This window comes from Micropterus salmoides, unplaced genomic scaffold (assembly GCF_014851395.1).
Source record: "Micropterus salmoides isolate LMB-PRFRI ecotype aquatic unplaced genomic scaffold, ASM1485139v1 Ms_hic_scaffold_15, whole genome shotgun sequence".
Taxonomy (NCBI): domain Eukaryota; kingdom Metazoa; phylum Chordata; class Actinopteri; order Centrarchiformes; family Centrarchidae; genus Micropterus; species Micropterus salmoides.
In genome coordinates, this window is record NW_024040596.1 from 1,327,733 (window position 1) to 1,339,843 (window position 12,111).

The 12,111-nt window shown below is 39.6% G+C and overlaps 2 protein-coding genes across 6 annotated transcripts in view; both read left to right on the forward strand.

The window, feature by feature from the left end:
• The window catches only part of ccdc141 (coiled-coil domain containing 141), a 48,222-nt gene extending 45,537 nt beyond the window's left edge, over positions 1–2,685 (forward strand). For both annotated transcript variants that reach the window (XM_038719999.1, XM_038720000.1), the window contains exon 28: positions 980–2,685. In XM_038719999.1, coding sequence (XP_038575927.1) covers positions 980–1,256 — 277 coding nt within the window. In that variant the 3' untranslated portion in view covers positions 1,257–2,685. The remainder of the gene's footprint in view (positions 1–979) is intronic.
• A 5,148-nt stretch (positions 2,686–7,833) lies between these two features.
• ttn.2 (titin, tandem duplicate 2) overlaps positions 7,834–12,111 on the forward strand; it is a 231,626-nt gene continuing 227,348 nt past the window's right edge. For all 4 annotated transcript variants that reach the window (XM_038719985.1, XM_038719986.1, XM_038719987.1 and 1 more), the window contains exon 1: positions 7,834–8,070. The gene's annotated coding sequence lies outside the window, so the exon portion shown is untranslated. The remainder of the gene's footprint in view (positions 8,071–12,111) is intronic.

A 12,111-nucleotide genomic window follows, 5' to 3' on the forward strand; every position in this document is an offset into this window, starting at 1 on the left:
CCTGGGAGGGGATCACCGATCAACTACGATCCGCTTCACCAGTGTTAGTATATATATATATATATATATATATATATATATATATATATATATATATATATATATATATATATATATATATATATATATATATATATATATATATTAGTATACACCAGCCCTAACGAGTTGTTTTGAATCGTTCTTTTCGTCACGTAACGCCCAAATCTGCTGATCGGTTGAAACATCTTCTGCCACAAGATGGATTCAAAATGTTAATTACACCATAAGTCCGTACTAGTATAAAGACAACTGGGTCTCTGAATGACACCTGTGCAAGTTCACCTCATGTGCAGACAGAGAGGCGTGTTGGACGCCCCGTGCAGACAGAGAGGCGTGTTGGACGCCCCGTGCAGACAGAGAGGCGTGTTGGACGCCCCGTGCAGACAGAGAGGCGTGTTGGACGCCCCGTGCAGACAGAGAGGCGTGTTGGACGCCCCGTGCTGGACGCCCCGTGCAGACAGAGAGGCGTGTTGGACGCCCCGTGCAGACAGCTGATGCTGATCCAGAGAGCTGGCGTGATGAAATGTTCCCGGTTTAAACTGATGCACATCACGCTGCTGTGTGTTAGTTCTCACTTTTAACTGAATCGCCGTAGTTTGGAGATGAAGTGACATTTTAACGTGTGTTAGTGTTTGATTATTTCATCACTCCGTTTGATCTGACTTTAATAATTGATTAACATTAGTTTGCTCGTTAACAGTGTGTTCTGTATTATGTTTGTGCGCACAGTAACAAGTCACATCACAACTTTACTGAACCCTCAGATCTGTAGTCTGGCTGTCTGGTGACGCGGTCTGGGATCCTGCAGTGAACCAGGACCTGTTTCTATGTGTTGTGTCAGAGCTGTTGTCAGGGGGTCCATCGTGTGCAGTGGCCCCCCCCTGGCCCAGAGTGAGGCTGTGCTCTGTCTTACCTCCTGTCATCATGGTCGCTTTAGGTTTAAAGATGGAGACGCGTCCGCCGCCGGCCCCGGCCGAGCACCGGCCCGCGAGGACGAGAAACACTTCCTGTTTATCCCAGAGGCGTCTGACTCAGGTGGCGGGTTATACGAGGCCGGGGCTGCCAACCATCACGACCCGCGGCGGGCAGCTAACAGCAGCAGCAGTGATAAGTGGCTGGTGGCCGAAGTGTTTGATATCATCAGTGAGGACTGGCAGACCTGGTTTGGGACACTGTGTGTTGTGCTGTGGCTCCTCTACCTGATAGTACTCTGAGAACTCTTTTCCACCACGGGAACTTAACAACCTCAAACCACAAGAACCTGCAAGGCTTTGGTGTTTCAAACAAGAATGTTTTGGGTATTCGTCATTAAAAAGGCAACATCAGGCCAAGTGTTTAATTTTTATGTGCTTTTGGTAGGAAAGAGCAGAAAAAGTGTGGCCAATATTTGTTTTCTTTCACATTTGCACATCCTGAGTTTTAAACATCAGTATCATTAATGGCAGAGGAGGAGAGGACGCTGACAGAGGAAGCTAAGAAGACAAAAAGAGAGAGAGAAAAAGAAAGCTGTTGGACGTTGGCGAGAGCTTCGTGAAGTTCCAGGTTGTTAATTTGCTGTCAGAGTTTCTTAACCCTGGGGCCCAGACCCCATGAGGGAAAGTTCAGATTTGTAGGATTGTTTATTAAAACATACTGTACGTATTGGAAATATATTAATGGGTCAGAAAAATGCAGATCATTTTAAAAGGAGGAGGTCAGAACCGATATGGGACCTAAAATCTGTGTAAAATATCTGAGTTCAATCTGAATGGAACCTATATGGAAGCTCATTTCTGTCAAGAAAAAAAAACAAATGATGGAAAGTTAAAGAATCACAAAAACACAAGATGTTTATAGTTTAAATCACAACTATATATTAATAAAAATAATAATAAAACTAATAAAACTTTTGACACAAAGTTTCACTTTCTATGTAATATTAAGGTTTAATCTTGACACAGTCAAAATTATACTATAATAATTATATTAAAGTAAATCAAAATTATGGGATGCTAAATAATAACTTTGAGATACATTTTTTGATTTAGCTGTAAATATTGCCTCATCTCAGAATTAAGACTAAATGTCTTCTAAAAAATTAAACATTATGCCTTTTTTACTTTACTTGGCAGAAATGGGATAATTATTTTATTCTGGGGGGTTTTCTCCTTCACATCAATACAGTCAGTTTTCTCCCAGCGGCCTCTTGTGGACGTTAGGAGTTTTTCTCTGCTCTCTCACCTGATGAACAACAGAATCTGGTTTCAAATCTGTCGTGGACTTGAGTCACTCATCACTGAACTGCTTTTATTTCAGCAGAATGTAACCGTTGAATAAAGTCATGCTGAATGTGTTTGTGCATCATTTGTTACCAGTGATATTTTTGATAAACACCACAAAAAAAGGTGTGACTTTGTTTTTTTATGTTGACCTGCAAATATGTTTCCCCTGAGTGACTGGGGGAAAAGCACATAGAAATAAGCTTTCTTTTATTGATTGCAATTTCCTATATTGATCCCATTTAGCTTACCAGGAGTAGGGTAACATGGGGTGAGACGCACCCCCCACGGTAATTCTAACAAAAAACACAAAATGTCACAGTTTGTTTTTCTCAACATTTCTTCTGGTTGCCGCTCGTCTCGCTGAACTAAAAAACTTCCTGTCTCATCCCAATTTTAAAATTAAAATTATTTAATCAAAGCCACTCTGACCAGAGATCTCATTTTTTTTTGTCATTTAAAATAACCTGTACATTTTTATTGTTTTAAAGTTCTGTATGTATATATATATATATATATATATATATATATATATATATATATATATATATATATATATATATATATATATATATATATATATACACATACACACACACACGTATATGTGTGTATATATATAAAAATTAAGGGGAGCCTTAAGATAAGTTTGTTCAGAGAGAAAGATTTTTACAGTTTTTGGTTAAAGTAGTAAAATGCTAGATTAGTGTGTTTGGGGTCAGACGCCCCCGCCCGCTCGCTGCGCCCCTTCATGGTTGATGGTTTGTAAGTTAGATGTTATTTAGACTCTGGACAGACCCGTCAGCCAACCAGCAGCTTCACTATCAGAAAGTCTGAGGTTAGAAGCTCACATATGCTCACATTTACAGCTAAGGAGCTGGCATGTGCATATTTTACCTCAGACTTTCTGTTCCAGCAGCCTCACTGTTTAAAAGTCTGAGAAATAAGCTGATAACATCAGGCAGGTTTATTTCTACAACACAGGTCTATAAACCTCCTGCTTTAACCAGCTACTTGTAGTTTATTGTAATTAGTGTCATTTGCACAAATTAAAGTGATTTCACACCATGGGGGGGGCATCTTACCCCATGTGGAAAATGCCTTTTCCCTAAAAAATTTATTTGATTAAATACAAATTAATTTGTCAACTCTTGCTATTATTTATTTATTTATTTATTTATTATATGTTACAAAGCATGGCCTTCTTAAAGATACAAAAAAACCCCACAATATGAATTCCTGTTTCATGTTTGTGGGTTGTTTTAATTCATTAAATCCTTCTGTCAGTCTCTACAGGTGGTTTCTCTCTAATGTGTGCAGAGATCTTATGTTTTTATGAAGACGACAGAAAAAGAGTTCCGACCCACTTCAGGACATTATGATTGGCTGAAGGTGAAAGGTAAATGAAATGTTGATCAATAAAAACCCTACACTGATGTAAGTTAGGAAAAGCACCGGTATAAGGTGAAAGCAGCACTTCACCTTCTTCCTCACCTGTCGCGTTAGCTCTGCGCTCTCTGCGTGTTAGTCCGTGATTCGGTGACAGAACGGTTCCCTCAGAAATCTTGGGAGAAAAGAGAAAACATTATTTATCGCCGGTTATCCAGCGTCAGTTTGCGTCTTCTGGGGTATTGACGTGATCCCACAGATGTCTGCTTTCTGTCCGGTATGATGAAATGTTTGTCCGAAACAAGACCGACGTTTAAATCCAGTATTTGTAGAGACTGCGCCGCTCCTGTCCCCCGCTGCACGGGGCTGAAGCAGGTAGCTTTAGCTAGCCGAACTTCGGGTTCGGCCCGGGCAAAAAGTGACTAAAACATCAGTGGGATCTCTAGAATATAAGTAAACTCTGATCCTCCTGTTGGATTACAGGTCAAAAAAGACATTTTCGATTTGTCCCTTGTAGGCTGGTGTGTCACGCTGAGGTTCCACAGGGGCTAGCTTATTAAGCTAACGTTAGCTGTTCTTATTGTATTTAATGATCACACCTGTGGACTAAATGATGCTGTTAGTCTCAGGTGACCTGATTTCTGACATGAAAACCGGGCACATTTTTGGTTTGGTGGTCAGTATGTGATTAAAAAATATAATGTTATTATTACTTGCATGAAATAAAAAAGGGGGATGTTTTTATAATCTTTTAAATACAACTCTTGTGAATGAAATCAAATTATTTTGAGGCAGAATAATAATACGCTGCAGTCACTTTCTGGCAAGTAGGATACTGCATTTTATGTGTTGTTTTGGTCATCGAAAGCTATTTCAACAGGTAAAAAGGACTGGATTGGTTGGGACACAGGAAGTTAAATAATGTAGAGTCAAAAGTATAAGATGTCCTTATTTTATATTTAACTCAGCAGCAAGTTTTCTAAATGTAAAGAAAGATATTAGACACGCCTACCAAACACATAATCCATCTACAACAACTTATTTCCTCTCATGTAGGCAGGTTTATTCTCACAATTAAGAAGTTATAGAGTGAAATTGAATTTTGTAACTCCCTTCTGCTCCATAGCAGACAATATACGTTACTACAGAATCACTAAATGTCCGGCCTGGTTACGCTATAAACTACAAACTCTCATTATAAGTTTCACAAAGACAAACCTTTGCTGTTACTCTGTTTGATCCAGATAAAAGCAGCTGGAGACGTAAAGAGACTGAGGTCTGCTAACACCTTTTACAGTCTATGATTAACACAACGTCTGGTCGCCCTTTGTTATTCTGTAATTTAAATTTCTTTCCCCTTCAAATAGGTTCACAGGATCATCGATACTAAAGTTTTTAGCTTATTTTCCACCTTTAAACTGCTTTAAATGATGAAGGATCCCACTCGGCTGTATAATAGTGTGATTTATGTTAGTTTTCTTTATGTAGTATTGTCTCTGAATGTACATATTTTTTGGATTAAGAGCTTAAAGACTGTGAAGTTGCCCTTTTTGTTTCCATTTTCACAAATAGAAGAAAGGTTTCACAAATCTGAACTTGTGTTTTACAGAAACTTTAGCCTCTCTGGGACAATCTAGTCCAGATCTGACAGCTGTAGGTACAGTGGTTTTTATCTGGACCTGTTCTAATGTGGGTTACATGCAAAAAAAGAAAAGACAAAAGGAGGGATTTAATTTTCCCTGATAAAATAAATGTTTTAGAAATCCTAAAAAGTGGCTCAGACAGCTGTTCACACATTTCAACGTCTTTCACAGAAGTAAGAGGTGCAAAAAAACATCACTGAGCAGTGTTAAATTAACTTTCCCTTAACTGCAGAATCAGAAGCTAACGTATTTAATGTGTTACTGTGTCCTTTATCACAGAGTGTGACTGGCACACAGGTGAGCTGAGGACAGAAACCTCCAGTGCTTGCTATAAAAAACAAAATATGAAAGACACACAGTAAAAACAAATAGTTCAGTAAAGAATAAGAACAGGCTGGTTATTATAATCTGTTGAAGGAGAGAAGTGGACTGAATGACAGTCCTGTACTAAACATTTGCAGGACCAGCTTTGTGATTTTGGACACTTTGATTGACAGGGTCAGCTGAGCAGCGATCTGATTGGCTCGCCTGGGGTTATGGTTATGACACGAGCACAGAGGAAAGGGGCCCGTCTCCGGCCGCCACGTGCATGCTGGGAAACTTCAGCAGGTGAGTTACCTGTCTTCACTCAGGCCAACATCAGTGATCCTGAAGCTGATTGGAGCAAACGATTATTTTCATCATCGAGTTGTTTGGTCCAGAAAATGGTGAAAAACCTCGAGGAGTGTTTGAAGAAAGTGACGTCCTCAAATGTCTTTTAACGTCCAGAACTGAGGATATTCAGTTTACTGTCACAGAGAAGCTGCTGTTCTGTCTTTATGTTAATTTGACCTGAGGTAGAAATCCAGTTCTATTCAAATCAGCTTTACAGTGTTGCCAAAGCTGCAGATAGATTACAGAAGAACAATCATTAAATAAGTCAATAAAACAGTAAAAGTTGTGTTTTTGTTTGTTAATAAAAAATAAAATAATAATAAAAAGTATATAAAATATAAAAAAATAAATATTAAAAGTAAATAAATGAAACATTAAGCGTGTGTGAGTGTGGTAATAAAAAAAATTAAAATAACAAAAATAAATGAAACGGTAACGTGTGTGTGTTATTATATAAAAATAAAATAGATAAAGCTGTAAATGTGTTAGAAAATTAAAATAATATATTAAATTAAAATAAATAAAGTATACATTAAGTGCATGTGTGTGGTAAAAAATAAAAATATATTACAAATTAAAATAAAATAGTAAGTAGTAGATGTGTGTGTGTATCAATAGACAAAAAATAATTTAAAAAAACAAACAAAACTAAACTAGAACAATCAGAATCAAATGTGAAATTTAAAAACAAAACAATTACTAAAATATCAAACAATCAAAATAATAATTATCTATTTACAGTTCCCACCGTTGTCCTCAGTTTGTGGCATGAGGAGGTTTATTTTGCAGCAGTTATTTGACATTCTGGCATTTCTCCCAGTAAATAGGGGAGTTTCTGTGAGTCTGATATGAATTCAGGTATAATTAGGAAATGTTTGCAAAGTGTTTTTGTCTGTTTTATATTTAGGGCCTGAGGTTAGAAAGTGCAGCTCTGTCTCTTCCTGTCCTCTGTCTCTCTAGACGCTCTTACGACGGCAGCTCCCCTGATGGATCGTGGGTAAATGGGTAAATAGATCGTGTGTGTTTGTGCTTTAACGAGTTCCTGTCCTGATCAGAGAGGCTGCTGTCAGCTCATCCTGACCGAGCCTGTCCAGAGATTCAAATAATCAGAGACGTTATGCTGCTGGACCTGGTGCGTAAATGTGCACAGCGTCCTTCTGAACGGGGAGACGATACAACTGGGATCTGCACATCAGTAGACGCATCATCACCTTATCATTATCATTCTTACCATCAGAATAATGCGCCTGTTAAATAAAGTGAAAGGAACTCAAAAGTAGTGGAAAGCTTTACGATTCAGAGACTATTGTAGTCTAACTGATTACTTTCACATGACAGTAACTAATAATCTATAATGTATTACATTTTGTAGGTAACCTGCCCATCACTGGTCTTTAGTGATTATATAACTATAGAACTACATTTAATTATTGTTTTTTTAAACTAATAGAAGCCGACTGAGATATGATCTCTTTTTCCAGGTGACACAGAAGAAGAAGAAAACCACCAAATATTAGAAAATAAAACCAGTGTTTTCTGTTTTTTTGCTTAGAAATCAAGTAATCGATTAGCATTAAAGATTAAAATGTGTCAGTAGTTAAATAAATAATTTCAGCTGTTCTGATCCACTCGATGCTGCTTTCTCTGTTTTTATAGGTTTAATTAATAATCAATAAAAATCATCTGGATTATCTGTGGGATTAAGTAAAGTAAAGTGACTTGCAGGTGACGGGCTGCATAAAATGGCTCCCCCGTTCTCCCATGATGCCCTGCAGGGCTGACCAATGGCACGCCCTGCCCCGTGTGATGTCACAGCGGTATAAAGCCCCCCGCCGCCCTGCTGCCTGCTCTGAGCAGAGTCAGCGTTCCCGGCCTGGACGCCTCGGCTGGAGGAACTGCTGTCTGGAGGAAAAACAAAACTACACGGCGCTGACGGCCTGTAGTTTTGTTTTTTTGTTGTCGGGGTTCCTTCGAGGCTCACTTTGTTCTCCTTTTGGATTTCCCACTAAATTTTTCTGGATAAAGAGATTTTTGACTTTCTGAAGACAGCCCTCTGGGCATCCCGGGCATCCTTGTGCAGACAAGTAAGTGTCTTTAAAGTTTTCAGAGTGTTGATTGACGAGCGGCAGCTGACTGACGGCGTTCACACCTGTGTCTCCTAACAACCCCTCCCACCGGACCCCATTCACGTTTTAGGCACTTTTCAGAAGGTGTGAAGGCTTTTTGCTGCTTTTCCATGCTGAAGGTTATAACGGGACGTCCCAGAATAGCCCTGATAGCATCGGGCTGGACTGTCAGCTGGGCGGCCGATGGCTTTTTAAGGGAATCAGCAGCAGGGCTATCAGTTGCTCCAGCTATGTGCCACATGGTGGCTGTCAATCAAACGGAGGTGTGTGTGTGTGTTGGGGGGTGGTTGTTATTTTTAGTGCTTGGTGTCCTGTGGTAGACCCCCCCCCCCTCCTCGTTACGTTACACAGAGCGCTGGGAGGAGGAAGCAGGGGCACATCAGTGAAGCTTTTATTTTGGAGGCGAGCAACAGCTGTCTGTTTGTTATTTTTAGCTTTCATATTAGCGGCCTGGCGTGGAGCGGCTCGGGCTGATCTGCAGCTCTTAGAAGAGTCCTGGTGTAGGGAAGCCACGTGATGTGTCGGTGTTTGATCCTGCAGCTTTTATTTTATTCTGAAGGGGAGAAGCTGGTGTCGGAGCTGATGAACCGGCGCTGTTTGGCTCTGAGTCACAGTTTGAGCTGAAGCTTTGATTAAATAACGACTGATGAGTCGAATCATTTAGGCTGAAGTCCTGTTCATAAGAATATTGTTTGTTGAATGAAGCTTTTTGTTTTGTATTTATTTACACATCGGGGTTTGGGTTCAACATAAAAACATCTTCCTGTCTTTTAAAACAGCTTTTACTGACGTTTTTATGAGTCAGGTATTTAAAAAAAATGGTGACACAGCAAAAAACGATTTAATACTGAATATAAAATCTGAATAAATCAACAGAAGGTGCTGTGTATTATGCATAACACAGTGGATTTAGTTTGTGTTGTTTCAACAGTAAACAGGAAAACAGCTGACGAAACCTGTCGACAAAATAATAAATCCATCAGACAAACAAACAGCTGAGTAAATCTTGACGTGAGAAACTGCTGGTTAAACAGCTTTAACAGAATAATTTCCTTCAGTTTGGTTTAAAATAAATAAACCAAATAAGTGAGGTCCTGAAGCATCATCAGTCTCACGACTCGTTGTTACACTGCAGGTTTCTTATTTATAGATCAGCATCATTGGAGAGAGATTATAAAACAGTCAACATATAAAGTCTCTTGCAGAGTAACTCGAATCTGAAGGAAAAAGTAGACTCGAGTACAAGTACCTCTAAATTGTACACATGTTAGTACCTGGAGGTGTTGAGCGTTCGCCGCCGCGCAGGTGAGTCATCACGTTAAGTTTAGCTGTAACTGGATCCGCGTGGCGTTCAGGGACTCAGACTGAAAACCGGATTTAACTGCTGCAGCAGCCGGATTCTTTCTGCTGCTGTCCATCAGCCGCTCAATTAAAGGAGATTAACCCAAACAAGGTGACGAGCACACGCGAAGCCAAACTCTTAATGAATCCTCAGCTCTGACACGGTCTTTTTATTTTCATAACTTTCCTCTTAATCCACTCGTTCATTTATATTATTTGACAAATGCATTAATAGCAGAGGTGAAATCTTCATACAGTAACTGTACTCATCACACTTCAGGGTTTTCTCCTTGAATAAGAACAGATTGGAATATATTATATTATTTAGGATTTCTTAGTGTTTAAAGAAAACAGATTTATCTGGTATTAGTGGTTAATTAATGAGTAAATTTGTCCTTTTTTAAATGCACACATTTTTTAAAAGAGTAATGTTTTTGCATTCCTGTTAATCACTGGATAAATGAACAGATTGTAAAAATGAGTTTTCATCTCCAGAGTTTAAGGCAGAAAACCCATAAACTGACCCAAAATCTTATAAACATTCTCCGAGTTTTAACCTTTTTGAAACGCTTCTTATTACTGGATTGTAACATGTTTTGTATTACGGTACTTTGAATAGATTAAATGAACCGTTCAGTCCAGTAAAAATAAAATGCCTTCATTACATCAATGGATTCATTAAGACATTAATTTATCATACAGCCATAAACTCTGTCTGTTAGCTTCATAACAGGGCTGCAACTAACGAGGAAGTTTATTAAATTAATCTTAATTCATCCTTTTTGTTTTCACATTTAGAAACTGGAACCAACAAATGTTTAAAAATGACTTCATCGATTATCAAAATAGTTCTGATGATTGATTAATGGAATAAACTGGTTATTTCAGCAAGATTAAATAAATTAAAGGCTGAGTACTTGACAGAGCAGCTAAACTCTATAAGAAACGCAACAAAAGATGGTTTGAACTGTGAGCACAAACTTATTTCTTCTAAATGTCAGCTGTTGTTTCAGTCCGTCAGTGTCCGCTGAGTCCTGCAGGATGTTCAGGAGTTTATAACCTTTAATAACCAGGAAGCAGCAGCTGTTGGGAAGGTGACAGAAACTCTCTGTCAGCCTCTGTGTGACGCCTCCGACACGCCCGCCAAACCAAAACATTCTTACTTATGTCGTCCAACCTGGAGACCGCAGCAAACCGGTGCTAAATGTTTTGAGACTGAACTTGGCGCCAGTACCGAAACACCAGGGGCCATTTAGAGCCAAACAGGAAACAACCAGGACCAATCGGAGCCAACCCAGTCTAGTGCAGGCCAAATGGGTCCAAGTGGGTCAAAGCAGGGATAACCAGGCCAATACAAGTTCGTCAAGGGCCACCAGAGCCAGTAAAGATTGGCCCCTGACTTAAGTACAGTGACTCCAGTCTGATGTTTTAGTGACGATCGATTAATATCTTTTTTTTATTTGACTGATTGATCTAATGTCCACCTGTAGCTCTGATCATAAACGCTGCTACGTTTGAATTTTGAAAGTTGAGATGAAACATCAGGGACCAGGATGGAAACAAGTCCTGGACTTTGTCGCGCTCTCCCTGTCAGTAAAGATATTGATCTTTGAACACAAACGGCGTGCTGAAAGTGTGAATCAGGTTTCTGATCTGTGACAGATTTTAAGTTAATTTTCTGAGCTCAAAAAATTCATTGTCTCAGGTAACAAGCTGTTTTATTTTGAAAGGAAACACAAGCTGTTTTATTTTGAAAGGAAACAACCTGTTGGTGTTTTTTGACATTTTATAAACCAAACGATTAATTAATTAATGGAGAAAATAATTCACAGACTCGCAGCCACAGAGCGCCGGTCAGTAAAGCAAAGAAAGAGAGCAAAGGGAACTGTCCCGGTGCCAGACCAGGTCCCTGCAGACCAGGTCCCTGCAGACCAGGTCCCTGCAGACCAGGTTGGATCCTGATTGGCTCGTCAGATGTTTTGCGGTGACCAGACGGAGGGAGGTGTCGCTCGGACCTGCTGTTACTGTACACGAAGTGACGCTGAGCGTTTCAGACATGTTGTTGTTGATTTATTGAAGCCTGTTGTTTAAAAACCTTTTATCTGAGCTGAAAATATAAAGAGTTCAGGACAAATGAAATATTAGAGTTAATCTCTGTCTTGTTACATTTAGCGCTGAATTACTGTCTTTATATATTTCTGTTTTCATAAAAGGTCATCTTTAAACTTGCTTATTATGTCTCAGATATACATTAGAACAGAAAACTACAGTAGAATTGGAACAAGTGAAACAAACAAACTGAAGCGAAACTGAAGACGACTGAATCTGAACGGTTCCCCTCAGGGGTCGACAGGTGTTGAAATCTGCTCCGAGGTCTGCGGTGGATCAGCTGGTGGTTTATCAGCCAGACCCCGCGGAGCCCGGTCCGCCTCCAGGGACAGCTGCTAAAAATAAACCCTGAGGGGATCAAACCGCCGAGTCTCGCTGTCACAGAGCCTGCAGAGGGTTTGATGTTTTGTAAAAGGACATTAGGTGTTTCCACAGATCTCACGGTGCACAGCGTTGACGGTTCAGAACGCTTTCAGTTCTGCAGAAAATAACATATCAGTCTCACTGCAGCAGTCAAAGCTCTGAAATGCTGGATTATTGCCGAGCAGA